This window comes from Eulemur rufifrons, chromosome 6 (assembly GCF_041146395.1).
Source record: "Eulemur rufifrons isolate Redbay chromosome 6, OSU_ERuf_1, whole genome shotgun sequence".
In the NCBI taxonomy this organism is placed as follows: Eukaryota; Metazoa; Chordata; class Mammalia; order Primates; family Lemuridae; genus Eulemur; species Eulemur rufifrons.
In genome coordinates this window covers 40,191,130-40,213,711 of record NC_090988.1, presented here as the reverse complement: position 1 = coordinate 40,213,711, position 22,582 = coordinate 40,191,130, and the positions used below count along the sequence as shown (strand labels likewise).

At 41.1% G+C, this 22,582-nt stretch overlaps 1 protein-coding gene across 1 annotated transcript; it reads right to left on the bottom strand.

Moving 5' to 3' along the window:
- Positions 1–16,853: 16,853 nt before the first annotated feature.
- On the bottom strand, positions 16,854–22,332 carry LOC138384810 (tripartite motif-containing protein 64C-like). Its single transcript, XM_069470478.1, has 6 exons — positions 21,922–22,332; positions 21,263–21,358; positions 20,261–20,491; positions 19,462–19,484; positions 18,416–18,513; positions 16,854–17,347 (listed from the first exon to the last, which is right to left on the bottom strand). Exons 1-6 carry the CDS (start codon positions 22,330–22,332, stop codon positions 16,854–16,856), a joined length of 1,353 nt encoding a protein of 450 aa, XP_069326579.1.
- Positions 22,333–22,582: the final 250 nt, after the last annotated feature.

The window sequence follows — 22,582 nt, the reverse complement described above, 5'->3', positions numbered from 1 at the left end:
GAAGCTTCCCCCACCTAAAGCTTTAGCTCTGGCCATAAAGAGTTTTCATAGCTTTGGAATGTGTTGTTCAAAAAAAAAAAAAAAGTTTTCGGGAGGAATGAGAATTATTACCTGGTCTCTGGACCTTCCATAATACACTCATACATATTTCAGATACATTATGTGGTTAAGGTTCTGCTATTGATTTTTAAAAATTTTCTTGGCTTTGGGAAAAAAAAAGCAACTAATCTTTTCTGAGGCCCATGTTTTTTATAAATACACCCAAGTTTTTTGGGTTTATGGTTTGTTTGTTCACCAATTCACAACATCTGTTCCTCAGAGAAGTATGCACTTACTAAAATAATATATATTATTCATAACTGTTCCTAATTATTCTCTATGACGATGGGTAGAGTACACAGAAAATACTTGCCTCAGCAGTGGGGAATAATAATCTCTAGATTGAACATGGCTTCAGTCCAGGCTAACATGTCTTGAAAGGAAGATCCAAAAGGATTATACTATTTCCAAATAACTTAACAGTGCTTCCAAATAGCACTTAAAAAACTACTAGGAAAATAAAACTATACATACCCCTCAAAATATTCACTATATCTGGAATTCCATAAAAAATTATCAATGATGCAAAGAAGCGGAAAAATAATACCAGTAAAGAGAAAAAACTGTAATCATTCCAAATGAACCAGAATTGACACAGGGATTAATGAGAGATTAGACATTGCATAAGATTAGATTAGTAAATGTAAAGACAAAGCATTCAATACAAAATGAATCAGAAAGGAGAATTTTAAAATATGATCAGAATATCGGTGAGCCAGAGGCAATTTCAAGGGGCTTAATATGAATGTTGTTGAAATCTGCAAAGGATAAAAAGAAAAGCAAAATAAATTAATTAAAATAAATTGAGGACAGAAAAATATTTAAAGTAGTAATGGGCTCAAAATTTTCCAGACCAGATAACCAAAAATGCACAGATCCAAAAATCTTGATAAACCCAAAAGAAAGGAAAAAAATTTTCTCGCAGTTAGAGCAATAGGCATGATAATCTATTTGCTCAAAATCAATGACAAGGAAAAAAACAGGCAAGAAAGAATGAAAAGACATGTTATTTTGAAAAAAAGAAAAGAGAGAAAGATGTCAGAAACTTCTTGTCAGAAACAGTGCAAGTGAGCCAGCAGCTCTGCTCTGGGCTCTCCTTTCAGGGCAGGTTCAGAGAGTGATCTGTGTTCCCATAGAGCCCTGGGGCCATGAAGTGATTGCATCTTCACAATGGGCAATCCACACTTTAATTTTACATCATTTTACATCTAAACTATTTTTAAATGCAGACTAATAGGGAAAAATGAGAATAGGAAATTAAATAACAAAAAATTTTTGGACATAGAATCCACCCCAAAATTACAAAGGTAACATGTATTATAAAGTTATTTAACTTGCTAATATTCTTTGGTGAGAGCAGGTATAATTTAATCAATTAACAAAAATCCTGAATACCATACACTATTTTTAACCATAGTTTCTGTGAAGGGCACTAGGTATCCCGACCTACTCATCCTACATATTTGCTACAGTGTACCTGGGTCCAGTGTTTACTGAAGATTATTTCTTATACAGAAAGTTTACTTTGTTATCAGATGGGTGCATTTATTTGTGTGTGTTTAATCGCTACTTGAAGGATGCAGGAATGAAAGCTAATTCCTTCTGGCTGTTGACTGTAGACCCCCGTGTTCATGGTGGGGGAAAGGGAAATTCATGGAGCACAGTGGCCCCTCGTCCTCTGGGACAGAAGCAGCCTTAGGGGATTACTTATGTTTATCAGGAAACCTAGACCCAGGAGGAACAAAATGTAGATATTGACAGAAAAAATACTTTTTCCCTTAAATTCTAATTTGTAATTTCAGGCAGAAGCAATTTGTTTTCACCAATAAAACAAAATAAAATAAAGTAAAATTTATTTTATTGTATTAAAAGCAGTATATATTTATCTTGTCATCTACAACCAATCAATTCTCCTGCTCATTTGAAAAATATGGTTCTTGGTGATTTTGATCATGGTGATACCACACTGATTTATTTTGTTTCATTATATTGATGACCTTGTGATAATCTTAGAAATCGAGAATAAAACACATCTTAGATACAGTCACGTTTCACTTAACGATGGGGATATCTTCTGAGAAATGCGTCCTTAGGCAACTGTGCCATTTTGTAAACATTACTGAATGTGCTTCCACAATCATAGATGGAGTAGTAGCTGGGAGCACAGACCCCCACCCCCCGCCCCTTTTTCTATGCTCATCGTCCACACAGCCAATGGTTACTGCCTCCTTTCTCCATTGCACTTCTTGGGGCCTGGCCCCTTTCCTGCTGGATCATAGCTCTTTCCTTACAATCCCTCCTGCTATCAGAGAGAGAATTTCTGCAATATAAGGAAATATTGTTTCACCCAAGGAACTCACCCAAAGAGGGTGAGAAAACAAAAACAATCTGATATTGTTTTCTCATTGCCTTCCTAGGAACAAAACTGTAGCCAGGGACCACGAAGACCAGCCTCAGGGTCATTTCTGCTTTTTTGTCATTGGGTTCAGAAGCAGGCTTTAACTGGCTTGGGGTTTCCATATTTTTCTGAGGCCAGAGTTCTGGGCTTTCTTCTGCCAGCCTGTGAGAGACCCAGGTGCCACTTTCCAACTCATGGAAGTCTCACAACTGCCTTCTCTGGCCTGTAGCTCTTGTTGCTCCAAAGATGGAAGATCCTCAAGCTTTTTCAGGGTTTCAGCCCAGCTTAGCACCACAGCCACTGTGTCCAAGAGTGCCCCTAACCCAGGTCTTCTGGGTGTGTGAACGCTGGCGGAGAGGGACGAAAATGCCTGGTCTCTCAGGGGAAGATACTGGAGCAGAGCTGGGGCCACCCAGCCCCCCTTGGCCACCCAGTTCCAGCCAGCACTTTGCACTGCACCTGGCCCTCCCACTGGGTGCACCCAGGGCAGGAAGCACAGGGCAGGACACCTGGCCACTTCCACGCCCACAACCCCCCTCCCCTTACCCACCACCCTCAGAATGGGGCTCAGGAGAGGGTCCTGGGGAGCCATCAAGCTTCAGGTACTATCTAGTAAGGGAGCACAGAGATCACAGCAGAAAAGGTCTCCCCAGTGCTCACCAGGCTTGCAGGTTTCTCTCCAGTGTTTCCAGGACAGATCTTAGCTGTGATTGGCAGACAGAGCCCACAGATCCTGCCTCTGTTCTGACACTCAAACCGCGTCCCACTGGCGCCCAGTGTGGTAAGGGACAGCCAGGACTCCTTGGCATCATGAGGCACATCTGGACTAAAGGAAGATTTCTGGATTTCTTGACAGCAGCCCACTTAACAACCAGGGTACAACAGTCTGCCCACCCCGCCCTTCTGACTCCCTACAAGGCCTGGGCCACTGCTGGCCCAAGACAGCCTGTGATCGTTCACAAGAGTGGGGTCTGGCACAGTGCGAGGACAGCACCCACCACGGGCTCTCCAAATTCCTAGGAGCCTGATGTCCAAGGTCATGCCGTTCCCAGATCGTCTCTTTTGGACCCAGCACACCCATCCTGTCTGAGGCAGGCACCCACCCATCTGGCGATTGCCCTGGAAGCTCCCAGCTGCTGCTGTACTGCAGCTTGGTGAAAACCTATGGATTTTTTTCAGGGAAAGCGGCTTTCCTTGGAAGGAAACCCAAGCCCTGAAGGTGAGCACCCCTTCACCCTTAGTTGGAGCTCAGGGTCTCTGTGACCCGGGACGATGCCTGAACCAGAAAATGAGCCTAACTTCCTACTTCCCACAGGAGCTCAGAAAAGTCCATCTCCAAGCAGCAACTTTGAACTAGAGGAGCAGCCTGGGGCCAGGATTCTCCACACTTGCAGGGTCAGAGGCATCTGAGAGCAGCCCTCTGCTCCTGCCCCTTCTCACATGGCGGGGATCCCTGGGCTTCTTCAGATCCGAGGACCTAAGACTTTATTTACTACATTCATTGATTCAGTTTTTTTTCCATACCTTGACTTACATTTTCTGTACTGGATACATTTATTTTTAAATGAAAAATTCATATTACTAGTGTTAACAAACAGAATCGCTTGAAATTTTAATAGAGAACACAATACAGTGAAAATTTTATTTCTAAATTAAATAAAAGTTACATAAAAAAACAATAACATTAATCAATTTATGAAAAAATCATACAATACCACAACTCATAAAAGGGCTTTGTAGAGATTTTCTGGAGGATATAGAAATCATTAAACATTAATTAATTAAACATTAATTACAACGCATTTAAATTAATCAAGTCTGTACTTAGCAGACACTATTCAAAATGAAAGACAAGAGTGGGAGAAGACATTTGCTATATCCTTATCCAACAAATGACTCTCTGAAAAAGCCAGGGAGAACTCCCAGTCAAAAAGAAAAGACAATCAACTTGGCAAAAAACTGGGAGGGAGGAGACCATGTGAATGGCACTTCACACACGCACGCGCACACACACACACACACACACATACACACACACAAATACAAATTGCTGAAAAAACTACCAGAAAAAAAAAAAAAGTGTTCAACTGTATTTGTCATCAGGCAAATGCAAATTATACCACAAAGTGAATTGCACAAAATTATTAAAATATAAAAACAGATAATGAAGAGTGTTAGCCAAAGAATGGAGGAAACAAAATAATCATCTATCACAGAAAAGAATGTCACTTGGCATGGTCACTTTGGCAAACTCTGCAAGCATCCTGTGCATATTACACAAGTAGTTCACTCCTAGTTATGTACCCAACAGCAAGCGATAAATTTAATAAATACATTTTAGTTAAAGAGAACATAAAAATGTATTTAATAGTCTATACCATATAATTAAGATAAAACTTTCAAATACCTTTGTCATATTGAAAATATTTTCCTATTTTCTTTAGTTGTCAAAGACATTAGAAATAACCAATTGTAGATTTATATTTTCTTTTTTGCTGATCTTCCATCTTTATTTTCTCTCTGTTTAACAAACGGCAAAATCTGGAGAAAATTTAACAAGAAAATTTACTAAAATTGTACTAGAGCTTGGCAGGCCTATGACACCCTCTAGAGGCTCACATTTATGACTGTGTGTTGGGAGAGTGCTTCACCGTCACTGTGCAGGTGGAGAAGAGGCAGGAAAAGATCACTGAATGTACGATGGAAAGGATGGGAGTGATCCAAAGGTTGGTGGTATCATTGCCAAGGAAGAGCATGCTCAAGGAAGGAGCAGGTTTGGGGAGTAGGATTAACCTGAGTTTTTGACATTCTAGACTGGCATTCCAAAGGAAGTATGTGATGGAGACATCAATGAGATAATTACTTTGTTATCTAAATTTATGTAGATTTATATGGACTTGGATATCAATTTAGGAATCCTTAGTGTAAGAATGATAGACAAAAACATGGGGAATGATGTGTTCATGCTGGGAAAGGATATAAACTAAGATCAAAACACACAGACTCCCAACAAATAGAAAGCAGCAAAAGACACAGAGAAGGCCAGGTTGGGAAACCAGGAATTTTTGGTAATTGAAAAGGAAATCTTGATGAATGAGAAATGAATGAGAACCAATCGCTGTGTGTTCAATGTCTGAACCAAATGACTCTGCATTTTTATTTCTCTTCGTTTACTTACTAGCTCCTTGAAGACTCAGCTCAAGCATCACCGGTAGGAAGGGCTACCTGCCCTTCCTCTGCCCTTCATAGTACTGTGCACATTATAGTAACTAAGTGACCCCTTGTATTTTTGCCAATCAATTTTTCTCCAATTTTATGCCAACTGAAAGAGAATAAATGTTAATCCAGTACAGTTTGTGTGTTTGAAATTGTTTGGTGAGATTATTGTCCTAGATTCTTTTCCCCTAACTACATTTTCTTTTAATTTTCTAGGGAAGAGAGTGAGGGAAGTCTTTGGGCTTTAATATTCAATAAGTGCCCTGTCCCTAACACACCCTAGGACTTATTACCATGGGGAAAAAACAAAATCTAATCTGGACCATGAAAAATGAAAATTAGCAAATTTAATACAACCAGAAGCCTTGCATAAATATAACATTTCTGACATAAGGCAGGCTGAAAAATGTGCCTAAATTCTAGTCACTTCTCCACAGCATAACCACATGAGTTTAATTCTGGAATGTGTCCAGGGCTTAATATGAGATAATTCATTAACTCAATTACTCTTAGTAATATAGCTAAATGTGATGGTTAATTATGTCTCAACTCGACTGGCCACAGGGCACCCAAATTAAATGTTTTTTCTGGGTGTGTCTGTAAGGGTGTTTCAAGATGAGATTGGCATTTGAATCAGTGGGCTCAGCAGATCGCCTTCCTCGGTATGGGGGGGGTGTCATCCCATCCACTGACAGCCTGAATGTAAAATAGAGGAAAAAGATAGAAGGAGGAAGCCTCACTGTTGAGCTGGGACATTTCATCTCATCTTGTCCTGCCCTGAGACTGAGCTTTACATTATCAGCTCCCCTTGGTCTAAGGCCTTCAGATTCAGACTGATTTGCACCATTGGCTTTTTCCTGGGCTTCCAGCTTGCAGATGGAGATGATGGGATTTCTCAGGCTGCATAATTTTGTGAGCCAATTCCTCATTATAAGTCATATTGTATATATAAAATCTCTTGTTGGTGCTATTCCTCCAGAGGATGTTGACTAATACACTAAGGCAAAATCACATTGATATATGATAAAAGGTATTTGATAAAAATGAATACACATTATGGATTAAAACTAATTAATAAAATTTGGCATATTCTTAATGTGTTATAATTTTTTTCAAATGTATACATTAGCATAATTTTTATGGTTGCGTATACTGTAAACATTAGCTTGAAAGTAAGAAGCGTAACAAAAACCTATCACTGCTATTATTTAATATTGTTCTAGATTTTCTAAATGAACACATTTAACAAGAGAAAGAAAGTTGAGGTATGAAAACAAATATTTCAATTGTTTTCTCAAATTGTTTACCTAGAAATGCAAATGATTCACTAACCTATCAGGGAACAAAACACTCAAAACAATGGACATAAAAGGATACTACTTTTTGATGCAAATATTCATGAGAACAAAATATGAAACTAGAGGAAGCGCAGAATAATGAGAGGCCAGTGTCCTTAAATTTATAGACATACCAGTAAACCAAACTTAAATCAGTGTGGTACTGGTGAATTTACAGAGACCATAAGAGGATCATGTACCGAAGTCTATATCTTTCTAGGTATTTATGGATCTTTCTTTCTATCCTCAATGTTAACGGTGAGATTCACTTGTACCTCAGGCAGCAGGAAGGATTCAGAGTTTCTGTCCAGAATAAATGCAGACACCACTTGGCATTGATTCTATGGAGGAGCTCATTCAGATGCAATAGATAATGTTTTTTTTATTTTAATTTTTAATTTTCTCTTTTTTGAAACTAGTAAGAAAAGTCTCATTGAAATCGAAGACTTCAATATATATGTAGAAACACTGCTGCCTACGGGACTCTACTCACTCCCAGGGGCGGGAATGGCCAGTCCTGACTTCTGGGAGTGGGGAGAGTGATAGGGGGTCCGGTAATTCCCTTAAGGACCTACCCTACCTCCCATCAAACACTCTCCACCCTCAATGCAGCCCCGGGAGTCCTGAGGGACAGTTCACAGAGAAGGTAAGGGTCACAGACTCACCAGTGTCCCCCATACCACCTCTGGCAGGCAGAAAATGAGGAAAGAAAATGTTTTACTTCAGGAATATTAGTCTAATTCAGCGAGTCCCCTCCAGCCAAATCCTCTCATTGTTTACTCCAAAAGCCTTAATTGCATGAAGTTTCTCCAGGGCTGGTATCTGGGTGGGGGTGAGGAGGCACTACTGGCTAACACCAATATTTATTCTCCAATGTCCATTCCCACCTCCCAGGTTTGTACACCTGTCACAGAGAGTACTGCACCAAGTTCCCTCTTCCCGACCATCCTAATTTGTATTGAGGAGGAGGAGGAAGCAGCAGGGATGGAAAAAGCAAGGAAGTGAAAAGGGGCAGGAAGAGAGTCTATTCCCTTTGAGGTGGATGAGATCAATGACTTTTGCTGAGATGTTCTCTGTCAGACCTTTTAGGGCATGAACAAAGCTCAGGGTGTGTCTGAGTCAGAGGAGTCCCCTGAAGAAGCTCAGCTAGAGCCGTTGCCCTCAGACTGATCATCTTCATCTTCCTCTTCATCCCCACTGCTGGAGTCTGAGGACTTACTGCCTTCATTCTCCTCCCCATCTTCCTTATTATTCCCCTTCCAGCCCTCTGATCGATGATAGTTGACCAAGTAGTCTCTGCTGAACCTGTCCCTAGAGCCTGAAGCCCCTGCTCCTCTCCAAGCCCTTCTTGCAGACTCTGTGCCGATGAGCACTGCAGAATCTCTGCATCTGAACTTGGAGTTCAGGCCTCCTGTCACGCTCATGATCTTATGCTCATTAGAAGTGGGCTCTTTATGTAGAATAGGTCTCTTGGAAAAGACTCAAGAGCCAGAGATGCAGGTCCCCTTTACACTGTTTCTGCAACTCCTCAGCCTGGCTCTTATAACATTCCTTCAGGCTCTGTGAGGCCTGCTGCCAGCATCTGCCATTCTGTACCATGGGATTCCTCAGGGGCCCCTGTTCACCTCCCTACACAACCGTGGATCCTTGTAGAACTTTCGGTATCCATTTCCGAGGGGGCTTCTTGGGCTTTCCATGGAATTGCCTCTTCTTGGAAAAGTTTTCTGAAGGAGATCTCATTTCCTCCACGTGTCCTGAAAACAGTTTTGGATTTCAGTTTGGTACCTCTAGGGAACAACAGATTTCTTGGAGTTCTGGACTAGATCATGGTGATCTTCACTGAAGTAAGACAGTTTTTCCTCAAACTCCTGTTCTGTGTTGTTTTTTTTTTTGTGTGTGTGTGTGTGGGTGCTTTTTAGGAATTGTGAACATGTTCCTTAGCTTCTAGGACTAATTCTTTCAAAGTACAGTATTTGTCCAACTTATGAGAAATCCTTAACCATTTGACGGTGTACGTTTCTCCAGAAAAATTTTCCATCATAACTTCCAGAGGAAACCAACCCTGCTAACACCTTGATTTTAAACTTTAGCCCTTCAGAACTGTAAGAGAATAAATTGTTGCTTTAAACCCTTCAGTTTGTAATAATTTATTATGGTAGCTCTATAAAAATATGTATAATATAGTAATATGTATAATAATATGTAAATATAATAAAATATATGTCTTACAATTATTTTCTCATTTTCTTCCTCTTACCTCTAGGAGGTGGGTTTACTATTATTATTCCAGTACATAGATGAGGAAACGAAGACAAGTAGAGTTTACATAACTTCTCAAAGTTATAGACATGGTAAAAATATTAAAAATAACAAAAGACTTTATAAGAAACATTTAGATAATACACATTTTGTAAATTAAAAATACCATTATGAAAATTATAATACTAAGAAAATATTAGGAAAATAAAATTGAGAAATTAGATTAACATCTTAAGAAGCTGTAAATGCATGTTAGCAGCAAAGGCAAGAAACAGACTAACTTAGGTGAGTCAAGACATTTTAATGAAAAGGCTAATCACAATGCTGTCAACAAGGGGAAGAGAACCAACCACAGTAAAGCATCCAAGTCTAAACCAGGGGGAAGCTATTACCACTCCTAAACCTGAAAAGGCAAAACAATCTCTTGATGAAATTGAGTATCAACGAATGTGTATGCAAACATTGAGAAGAGATTTAGAAAAGAAAGTTTGAGAATTAGTTTGTGATAGGTCTGGTGAAGGTCAGACAAAGAAACTTAGAGGGGAGAAAAGTCAAGAAAAAGGAACTGTAATGGCAGTACAGCTCATGGCTCAACAATTATTTCATTTTACACAGAAAGAATTACTGACAGACTACTTTCCAATCAAAAATATGGTGTAACTACAGTGGGAAGACTGAGACAAAAGTAAATTATGTGTATGAGAGAAATCAAGGAGTTAAGAAACAATTCTTCATTTCTCATAAAGTCCATGAACATTTTTGTGTATTAAGAAATATGGGGGCCGGGCACGGTGGCTCATGCCTGTAATCCTACACTCTGGAAGGGCGAGGTGGGAGGGTGGCTTGAATTCAGGAGGGGAAGACCAGCCTGAGCAAGAGCAAGATCCCATCTCTACTAAAAACAGAACAAAATAGCCGGGTGTTTTAGTGCCTGTGGTCCCAGCTACCACTGATGGGCTTGAGGCTAGATCTGCCCAAGGAAGAGAGTGGTGGAGTATAATCTCTTCACAGTTACGCAATAGCCTGCTTGGCTCCCCAGTTGGCAGGGTTGAGTCCAGAGCAAGCCTCAATTTTGAAGTCAGGGGTTTCTGTTAACATAGCCTGAAATTTTAATAAGTGGTGATCTGGGATCCGTTTTGTTGCCCTTCTCTGGAGGAGCTCAGAGACCCAGTGGGAGGCTCTAACAGTAAGGGGAGCTCCCACAGTGAATTTAGCAGCCTCTGGTTAGAGTAAAGATAGGGAGGCTACCGCCCTCAAACAGGCAGGGAGCCTGCGGCTGTGGGTTCTAGTTTTTTTGATAAATAGGCTACCAGTTGTAACAGTGGCCCCAATAGCTATTCCATGTCTCTAATGAGCATATCAAAAGAAGGTTCTCTGAAGGTGCAGTAGGCCCAGGGCCGGGGCTCCGAGTAAAGGCTTTTGCAATGGCTCAACAGCCCATTTTTCTTCAGGCCCCCATATTAGAGGTTCCTTATTGGTGTTTCCTTTTAGACTTTCATAAAGGGACTTAGCCAGAAGCCCATAATTAGGTGTCCAAATTCAGCAGAAGCCCATAAGTACTACAAGAGAGCTCAGGGGGGGCCAAGTGGTAGGTTCAGGTAAGCAAACTATAGGCTGGATGCACATCAGGGACAGGGTGCATTTGCGCAGGGTGAGAACAAACCCCAGGTAGGACACCTTAGATTGAGCAATTTGGGCTTTGGCACGAAACACCCCGTACCAGCTGTCAGCCAGGAAGCACAGGACCTGAATGGCTTGTTCCCACGTTTCCTCGAAGCTAGGGGACCAGGTCAAGAGGTCATCAACATGTTGAAGCACCACACCCTGATGGAGTTGGAAGTCATCTAGATTTTTTTCCCAAGGCCTGGCCAAAAAGATGAGGGCTGTCCCAAAACCCTTGTGGCTACATGGTCAAGGTTCACTGGTGAGGCCTGCCATGTAGAGGAGTCCATTCAAAAGCCAATAAATTTTGGCAGTCAGGGTGAAGAGGGATTCAAAAGAAAGCATCCTTTAGGTCTAATATGCTGTAATGAGTAGTCTCTGGAGGAATGTTACCCAGTAATATATAAGGATTGGGCACCACAGGGTGCAAAGGCACCACCGCCTCATTGACTGCCCTTTAGTTTTGCACCAATGGATAAATACTGTCCTCTTTCTGGACAGGTAAAATAGAGGTGTTTCCAGGAGAGCAAGTTGGAATAAGCAGACCCAAGTCTAAGAATTTCCTGATAAGGATCTCAAGAACTGCCCGGGCCTCAGGTCGCAAAGGATACTGTTTAACACGGGGATAGCCCTGCTGTGGTCTGAGATGGACCATAACCAGATGGGCAGTTTTAGCATGGCCTGGGGAACTGACATCCCAAACTACCACATGGAAATCTGCCTCCCAGTCCTGTTGATCTTGGCCTGAGCCCTCTGAATCTGTTAAGTGGCCTATGAGGCTGGGTTCCTCCTGAGAGTAGAAAGAAACTCTGCTCACAGTTTAGAAAGCAAGTCGCATCCCAGCAGGTTGACAGTACTAGCAGAAATTAGTAGAAATGAATGTTCAATAATCATGTCCTCCCACAGACAAAGCAAATGGAGAGTAAACAATTCCTTGGTATGGACTCTGGAGACTCTGGTAACCACACAGGATTGAGTGGTCAGTTTTCCGGAGTAGGTGAGGAGGACAGAGTAGGCAGCCCCAGTATCAAGGAGAAAGTTTACTGATCTACCTGCCACCAGGAGGGTTACCCTTGGCTCCAGTCCGGTAATAGTCATCTGTCATGGGGCCAATGGGAGAGGGCTCCTTCATTATTGTTCCATGAGCCAGTCTGTGGACCAAGTCCCCTCCTGGGATGATTCCATAGGACAGAGTATGGCCCAGTGATAGCAGCAGTGACAAGGGGTCTTGGGTGGCCTATCCTTATTGGGGCAAGTCTTAGCCCAATGACTTCCCATCAGCAGATGCAACATCAAAGTTCCCTTACTTTGGTGAGGGCTTTGGCTACTGGTCCCAATGTGGGTGCAAATGCTGCCATTAACTGTGCAGGCCTAGACTCCTTCCTCCATTCCTTTTTCTTAGCCTGAGACACAAGCTCAGAGGTTCTGTCATAAAAACAAATTTAGCAGCAGCCACTATGTCATCCAGGGAGGTGGCAGGGTCCTGGACAAGCTTCTGGAGATTTCTCCTAATATTTCGTGATCCTTGGATCAAAAACATATCTTTTAATATCACATGTCCCTCTTAGGACTTAAGATGAAGAATGCTGTACTTCTCTATTGCCTGCTGGAGCTGATCCAGGAAGGCTATGGGGATTACCTCGGCCCCCTGGGTACTGGTGGAGACTTTAGAATAATGGACCACCTTTTGCCTGATGGCCTTGAGAGCAGCCTGGACACTTACTAAAAACTGTTCTCTCTCCCACATCTCTTCTGAGGAACTATTATTCCACCTTGGGTCATCATAGGCACCACTGTTTCACCCACTGGATATCTAGGATCTGAAAGGTGTAACCCATTGGCAAACTTTTGTGCCTCCTTTAATACTCTGGATTTCTCAAAATCATTAAAAGTCTGGCTTACAGTAACATGCGCATCTTCCCAAGCCAAGTCTTAGGCTAAACACAAATGATGGAATATCTCTACATGCTTATCAGGGTGATTGGTGCAGTTCTCCAGACCCTCTTTTATTTGTTTTGACTCCACTGAACTATGGGCTTATGAAGCAGAGTTGGTCCAGACTCCCCTGCTACTTCCATCAACGGTAGGAGCTGAGTCACCTCCCCCTTTCAAGGGACCCCTTCATAATGATTGGACCATGGAACCCAATGTCACCCAGGGCCTTCAGAAAGCATCCTACTTGTCCCCGTTAGAAAGAATGCACCCCAAAGGAGAGTTAAGAGGGATATTTGATCCCTTTGCACCCATCTAGAAAGTAAGGAGGAAAAGGGGGGAGCGGGCAAAGGGAAAGACTTTGCCAGCTGGGGGCTGTTAGAGCTGGGTATCCCAGGGAATGACCCGGGCCATTTGGCCAAATTATCATTCCAGATGACTACTTTCTAATTCATTGGAAGAGGGGCTGTGCATGACTCTCAAACTTAAATCCTCTTATTTTTTTTTCTTTTGAGCACCAAGACAATATCTGTTGGTATTACAACCTGGTTATCTGTAATAGCACTGGTCATTGAGTGGCCAGCCATAATAAAAAAGACACCTCCTAAACAAAGTTATCCAATTTGGAATGTTTTCATGGAACAGGACGAGCTTGTTGACCTAGACAGAGAAATCTGAGGCCTGGCACCAAAATGTCAAGGCATTCTGCTCTTAGGTCTTGGTATGCTCTTGGCCAAAGAATGACCAGACACACCAAAATGTCAGGTCCAGCCACTTGGTGGATTGTTATCCTAGTTCTTTGGCTTCTTGCTTGGAACAAAAAGAAAAAATTACAAGTAGGGCTGGTGTTAAGGAGTGCACAAGGAGAAGCAGTTTCACATGAGTAGCTTTTTATTATAAAATGAATCAGGTCTGTCTCTGAGAGTTAGGAGAGACAGACCGATGGACAGACTGACTCACTGACTTTCTGACTGACTCTCTGGGAATTCTTGAGTTGTTTCCTTTTATTTTCCTATACTGGGGAAGAGCTTTCAGGATGTATGGAATGGTATCAAATGATAAACAGGTGTTCTTAAGGGTCTATCTGGGTATCCAAAGTCCTTCTCTAAAAGCCCTACCTAGAAGGGGATGAACCACAATGTAGATTTAAGCTCATGACAGAATAATTAGTGTTAGGTCACTCTAGATCACTTTCCAAATCCTATCATGCCTAGGCTGGGGAATTCCCAGATTGGTTAAACTTTCCCTCCTTCCCCAGGTGTGGCAGTTGCTTGAGATAGGATTAAGGGTGGGGCAACAACAGAGTGGAATCCCGCCCTTACCATCCTTCCCAGGTGGGGCAATTTCTTAGAGAACACCAGAGCAGGGCACCCTTGTCTCTAGAAGAGCCAGAGATTTCATCTATTTGCCTAACAGATCTACACGCTGCTCCTTGATCAAAGAATAGGAAATGAATCACTAAAATTTTAGCTTTTCTCTTCTTACCACTCTGCGGAAATCCTCACCTGTGAAACTATTACCCAAAACATAATTGATGACTATGGGGTATACTTATACAGCTCTTTTGTTCCCTTGTGAGTGTTCTATTTAGATGCCTGGGGAAATACCCTGAGCCTAGTCCCTTCTAAAATACAGAATGCCTGTAATAGGATTGGGCTTAAGCTCATGTAATTTAATCAACAGATTTCTATCACATCCTTTATAAATGGATTATATAAAACCATAGAATCTGGTCTTCCGTATTTACCTACTCATTGTGAATATAAAGTGTAAATATTACCCATTTTTGAGCCACAAAACAAAATAACAGGAATTTTTTTTTATTTTGATTATCTGAAAAGCTATTCCCACACAGTAGATTAACACAGTAAACACTTACTCTAAACAGCTGATTGCAATTACTTACACCTGAAATCAATCAACACCACATATTTTTGTGCCAAGTGTGCCCAAAACAGTGGTTATCAAATTTGTGATCCCCAAACTAGCAGCAGTAGCAGCAACCAGGAATATGTTAGAAAGGTTAAATTCTGGAACCCCAGCTCAGACTTACTGAATCGGATACTCTGGGTGTGGGGCCTGGTAATACATGTTGTAACAAGTTCTCCTGGGGATTTTGATTTTTGCTGGCCTCACACATGGCTTCTCAACTGAGCTACAGCTTCGTATTGTACTATGTGTTATATACAACTTCATGTAATAATATACACATACAGACATACACACACCTATAAACACACAGGTACACATACACATGTACAATAAAGTAGAGAAAGAACTTTGTATTCAGTCCCATCCAGAGGCTTTTGCTTTTCTCTGGTGCTAGTACTGAGAAAGGATACTCTTCCAATCAAGAGGAAGAAATAAGGACTTGATTATCATGACAATATTCCCTGACTAACTTTAGTGAAGACTTCTGTCTAATCCCTCTTACAAGCATATTTTCTTTCTGTCATTACCTCTAATTCTTGGGGAAAATATTATCTCTTCCTTTGTGCATTGTCCTTGTCCTTGTAAATCAGAGACTCACTGTTAGCTATTGCAGTATTTCATGTTGAGGCACCAGCCCAGTGCCCTGAATGCAGGAGAATGTTTCCCACAGCAGCTTACACAGGACAGGGCATAAAACTGATGTATAATTGTTTCCTCACCTACCAAATTATTCATCGAAGTCACTCTGCTCCCTAATAAATGGAAATGTTAGGCTCAAAACTATTTATCCAGACCATAGTCAAATCCAGTGGCCTCCGTAACATTTCTGCTAATTCTGATGGACTCTGTTCTCTCTGCCACATAAAACTCTGGCCTCCACAGAGTCAGTGCAGGGTCTAGATATTTTCAAAGACTTAACCATGGATTTAACATAATATAATTTCTTTAGACTGTGAATATGGAAATCAATCTATTTCTTATCGTTTGATATCATTAATCATTAGTATGTTCTATTATGTTTCTTACATTTTGGAAAGCTTTCTTAATGCTAGAATAACATTTGTTCATATTAACTCCTTTATTCATTTATTTATCCATTTATTTGCCTCCTGTTTATTACATAAATACTGTCTTAACCCCCTTGGAATTTTCAATATAGTAGTAATAACTACCTAAGTATCATAGTTTGTTATAAGAGTGTGTTGAATATTATGAAGAAATATTATAATATGTTCAGAGAGTATACGATAGAACCACCTTGGTCTATAGAGTCCAAATGTTTTCCCTGAAAAATTGTTGTGTTTGAGCTGAAATGTGACAAAGGTTAGGATGTAGAGAAATGACATGTGTCAGACACTTGGATCTATTCAACTCTGTCAGACTTGAAGAAAAAATCATCACTCTTCCTTTTGTTTAATAAGCTAACACATAATAACACTTCTTTCTTCTATTGTAACCAGGTTCAAATATGCGATTAAAATACATTGTTTACAACCCAGGGGAACCCTGGTTTTGTAAAAGAAACCAGATACAAAAAAGACACATATTGTATGATTTCATGTATATGAATCCATAAAGATGAAAAGTAGATTAAAAGTTGTCAGGGAATGGAGAAGAAATGTTGATGGGTATTAAGTTTCTATGGGGCCAATGAAAATACCCTGCAATTAGATATGATGGCTGCACTATTCTGGATACACTAAAAAATCACTGAATTAAATAATTCAGATTACGTGAATATATCGCAATAAACCTGTTATGAAGAAAAGGAAAAAGCCTTTGCTGTTATTCTAGTAAATACTCCATAAAAATAATTTTATCAAAGTATAATTTAATAAACAAATTTATACATTCAATGTGGTTATCCCATTTTATAACCATACAGTGATTATGTCCCTTAAAGTTACAATGAGCTCGAAGACAGTCCTGCACAGTCCCGTTGCCTCACATGAGGTCTCAGAACCATAAATTCATCAGGCATGAAAGCTCACCAGTAAATTATCATGAAACCTGAATTTTCATGGGGAACATAGGTAAAGGAAAGGTCTGAGAGGGCAAGAGAAGGAGGAAGGGAGGAAACTATATATGAGGGCAGCTTTATAAACATCACAGAAGCTCACTGTTCCAGTGTCATAATCCAGAAACACCCCAACCCGACCCAGAGGCCTTTGCACACACTGAGCTAAGGGTGGGGAGTTGGTGGAGAGACGATAACCATTGCTCCCCTTTAAAGAAAACAGCAAAAACGCATCCTGAGAATCAATAATAATACTGGTAGCTTGTGCCCAGGAATCTTTGCAGACGCCCAGAACCCAGCTGGAGGAGTGTGTCACATCCACTTCCCAGTAATGCCTGCCCGAGGTGAAGGCCTGAGCTCCCCATGCAGCAAAGCTCTCTGCCGTCTGGAGCTCCCAGGGTGCACTGTGACGTTCATCTCCAAATATCACACTTCTCAGGTCCTCAGAAAGGCGGATATAGCAACTGGCCATTTCCATACTCAGAGGATTGTCCACTGCAAAAAGAAGCAAAGATCAGATCAGCAAGTGCCCTGAGAGGCAGAGGATTTCTGCCCAATTAGTCACTTCATTTGCTTCTCCTTCAAGAAAATATGGAATAAAAAGAGCAAAGAGAGTTCAGACTCACAAATCTGTGAAGATCAAGACTTATGACCACCCCTACAGCACACAATATTCCTTCTCATAGAAAAAAACCTGGCCATATCACTATGTGAAGCAGTGATTTAATGTGTACCTTTGAATAGTTTGTTTCAGGACACACCTAAAACTTTCTTTTTCTTTAGTAGAAATCTCCTCTTGTGTTGTCTTGAATACCGTCAATAAACAGATATGCATTTGCTAGGATGCAGGTATTTATTAAGATATAAACTGTACCTGTTACATTTTCAAACATCAAAAAATTTGTTAGAACTCCACATGTGTAGTTTGGAAGTTTCTGAAAGGAATGTTCTGGCTCAACACTATCTGTTCAGACCCCACCACATCCAGTCTAATCCTAGCTGGAGCCCTCTGCTGCTGAGTGCCCAATGTCATTGAGCCCTGTTCACGGATCCTGCTTCTTGCAGTTGTTTTGAGAGGAATCTAATAGCTTTACATTGTTCTGTTCATCGACATTTTAGTCATTTTTCCTGTTGATCAAATCATTCTGATTTTATAACTACATGTTCTTTGTACAATGCATGATAAATGCAATACAGAAGAAATTAAAAATGATCAATGCCAAGTCTAAACCTTCAAAATAGGAGTAACTGAATAAACCAAATTATTGATTGTTACTCTGAGAATAAGCATTGTATCTCTTCATAACCACATGACCTGAATACTCTTACTCTTCCTACGTCAGATATAACTGAAATGTGTATCTTCTTTTGCATTTTCAGCAAACTCTAAGTCAAAAATTTCAGTCTTGATCATTATGACTATTCAGACAAAGGCGATTAAAAAATTTTGGAAAATCATGTACCACCTTCATGTAAGAAAAAATTTAAATAGGACAGAGCTCATCCCCAAAAACCCACTAAAGAAAGAAATTGAGGCCTGACTGCCAAAGAGCTGGCTCTCACCTCTGAAGTTGTTCAGCATGTCCAGGAGTCCAGTGATGCGCCACGAAGTGAGCTCTGGGTTCACAGGCTGGGGCTTCTGCGTCTGCACTAACTGGTTCCTGTAAAGAATGGCATCAGTGTCACTGCAGGGCAAGGGTGACTCACACCGTCATTGTAAACATACTGGTTTTTAGTCTAAGATATGAATATTTCATCTGAATTCTCCCATTTTTTGTTAATTGGATATACATTTTATTCCGCACTCTTGGGTGTATAAGAAATTTTACTTTTTTCTAAATTTCACTTATATCACATTCCAATTTCCCCATTCTTCTGAGAAAATATTCAACTGCTAAAATTTTTGAGTGCTGTTCCCTCCCTCTGCCCCCACACCAACTCAGATTATGCAAAAATCCTGGGTATGTGATAGGGAACAGAAAACTCAGGTACAGCCTTTGGGACTTCAGCCAGCAGTAGTCACCAATGACAAAGTCAATGTCTAAAAGAGAATGTCCACTAAGCCAGAAGGCTTTGATCATTTCTACCAGCAAGGGAATGCAATTCCAGCCTCACAGCCCTGGTCCTGAGGGTCCTGAGGGCCCTGAGGCGGCCACTGTCCTCGGAGGTCCTGCCTACAGCAGGAGTGTGCTGTGAAGGAGCAGGGCCTGGCCACGGCTACTCATGGGAACAAAACCTCCCTCGCCTTCCCGTCCTTAGAGAATCCTCCCCTTTCCTCTGTCTTTTTCACCTTCCACCTTTTTGAAGACAGGGCTTCTCTGTGGTAACTTAGAATAGTCTCCTTATTCAGGTTTATTGGGCAGGGCTGGAGAAGATTGGGGGAATGAGTAGAACAAAGCCCAGAATAGCAAATTGTTTTAGCTATATTTGAATTCAGCCACAGAAGAAGGAAACTTTCAAGACTTAGGAGGAGAAGGCTTCAGAATGTCTTTTGAAAAAAAGCAGAAAATAGCCACAGAGACCCACGTTAATAACCCAAAACATGACATCCACTTCCTTAACAAGAGAACAACTTTCTCAGAAAGAGCAGATCCTTAGGGTAGACTCACCTTTCCAATACATTTCCCAAGTCCTGCAATGAAAACAAAAAGTTATTAATCATGAGAATATATTCAACTGCACCTTCGTTGTTTTTTGTTGTTGATTTTGTGTTTTAATAATGTATTTTTTTCTTATTCCCCTCTAAGGGACCATCCAAGGCTATGTTAACAACAGAGTCTGAGCTGAGCCCTGAGGGGCTTCCTCAGTGCCCACTGAGAAGGAAGGAGCTCAGGAAGAGGCTGTGTAGTGATGCAAGGAGATCTCGTTCCCAGCGTCACTCATGTCCCAGTCTTATTCCCAGGAGAGGCCTGACCACATAGGACAATTAAAAGAAATCAAGAAACCATATAGAAAAGTGTTCTTTGAAATTAGTTACCAAATTCTACAAACCTTGCCTGTGCAAGAGGCAAAGCCCCAATGCCTTCAGCAAATTGCTTTCGTGTGGGACAACAGAAAGTGATGGTGGATTAGGTGACATAAACTGAGTGTTACTCCAACAAAGTTTACTTCCCTGGCAACAGTTTTGCTGATGTTCGATAATACTTCTGTGTGAATAGTATTCCTGATGGCACTGATAAGAATTTTGCCCTATATTATCTACTAAAATGGTAAAAAAAAAAAAACAAAAAAAAAAACTCCCCCAAATGAGCAGAATCTGCAGAAATAAGTGATTGGACAAACAGAATGGTGGGAGTCCAGGAGCATGTGTCACTCAGCTGAGTACTGGTATCAGCAGGTAACATTTCAATGTTCTGGCAACATCGCCCAGCAAAGGATTCCTGTGTCAGGATGGACCCTCCCCCGCACCTGGAGCAGCTCCATGTCGGGCTGGTGGCACATCTCAGTCAGCTCTCTGTACATGTCTGTCATCCTTTCTTTGTGTTGGGTCATTCTCACTTCACTGTCTTGGAGTTGTTGGAAAATCCCGTCTGCTTCTCTGTCCAGTGCCTCCAGGTGCAGTTGCTCCTCCTCAAGGAGAAACAGATGCATCTTCTGATACTGAAGTTGGATTATCACCTTCCTCAAGGCCACATACTCCTGCAATGATATGCAATTAAAAGGATGACATGCCCTCACTCTCAACAGAAAACCAAAACTTCAAATCATTATTTCCTTCCTATCATCAAGCAAGTAATTAGTAAACTTTTTCCCTCATCCTCTAAACGATCTTGAATATTTTCTAGTTCTTTCTGTCCATCCTTTTTCCACATCCCTATTCTCTCTCCTTGTTTAAGTCAAAGTGTCTAAAGGGTCGTAGCTTTTCTCCCCATGGTACTTCTCACAGTTCTTACTCCATCAACGATTTCCTCATTTACCTGGATCTTCTTCCATTTCTATTGTTCCTTTGCCTGATTTTCCTAAATATTAAGAAATATTTAGGCACACACCATATGATGCAGATTTATTTAAAGTTTACTATATATTTATTCTAAGTAGTGATCCTTTTCTCTCCTCTTCTTTACACCCAAACTTAGCTCAAAGTTGTCTTAACTTCAGTATCTGAGAAGTTTTATCCAAAGCGTCAAATTGGTATGACGAACACCCATCATACCCTGTTCATATTAGCATTCTTTGCACTAGTTTCTCTGGCCTGTATATTTTTTGTGACTTTTTGTTTTATGAAATCCAGTTAGCCTTGCTGTAAGCCTCCATATTTCTGATTTCTGATTTATCATTTGAAATCACTACTTTTTCCTGGGGAGAAATCACTATCAAAGGATAAAACTGATAATTTGAATTTAGCTAAAAATGCATAAGCCAGCCATATGTCAATCTGCATACTAACAAACAAAACATTTTCATTCTTACCGCTAATAACTGAGTTTTGCTACTTTCTTGATTTAGATCGTTTTGTGTTTCCTGAGTCATTTTCCATAAAGAGTCCATTGTCTTTATAAGTTCCTCCTGCAAAATAATCAAGATCTTTAGCAATAATTAAGATGGTATTGCAGATTTCATCCCCTCATCTACGAGGGAAAACTATGGTTAAGAGAACAGTAATTTTGAGTTAAAACGGAATGGTCAGAATTTTCCATGTTAACCACATTGGATTCTAATATTTGGGATATCAAACAGGATAGAAACCTTTAACAGAAAATTCAAAGGGACCCTGAAGATAACATAATCCAATTTCTGAGAAATGGGCTTTTTGTCTACCCTGGCTATGGAGCAGTCAGGCTTGCAGCAGAAGCCAGTGTTCCTGGTCCTGCCCCCTGCTCCATGGCTGCACCAACTGCATACATTTGACACTGCTTCTAAGGAAACTTCCTTAGTGTAGGATCAGCACAGCCATGATTGGAGTGCCAAATCGGTCAACAACATTGGAAGGACACATTTATGTCTTTGGATTTACATTTAGAAATCACCACCCCCACTGTCTCCATTGTCAACTTCATTTTCGTAAGTCCTTATCTTTTCTCTGATTTAGGATCCTATAGATTCCAAATGGCGTCAGAGGCATCACTTACCCGGCACTGCTCAGCAGCCTGTTCTACTGGGTGGTGGCCATGAGTCACATGCTCTGGTGCCTCGGAGCAGGGCCCACAGAGCAGTGTCTTCTCAGCCTCGCAGAAGAGGCCCTTCACCTCCTTGTGCTCTACACAGATCTGCTCCTCGGAGCGGTGGACCTGGTGAGGTCTGGCCTGCCTGGCAAGGGCAGCCAGCTTCTTGAGTACAAAATTAGTTTTGAAGTTTGTCTTCTCCGATATTTCCCTGCACTCAGGGCAGCGCATTGGATTCTGGGATTCCTCCCAGTAGAGGCAGAGGCAGGGCCTGCAAAAGCTGTGCCCACAGTCTATGGTGATGGGGTCTATGAAGTAGTTCATGCAGATGGCGCAGGTGAGTTCCTTCTGGAAGGTTTGCAAGGTGTCTGAATCCATGTTTCTGAAAATAAAATGTAAAAAAAAAAAAAAAAAAAAGAGAGAGGAGGAGAGTTACAGTTCTGTCCTGATGAGGTTAAGAAAAAAAAAAAAAAAGCCTTTGGACAGTTCTGCTTGTCTGCTTGAGCTCTGTTTAATCTCCCTGTTAACTTAGCCCCCCAGTAAATACATAGGCTTGGTAAATGTAGACAGGCTGGATTTATACAGCTATCCCTCAATAGCCGAGAAAGGTTGGGTCCAGGATTCCTGA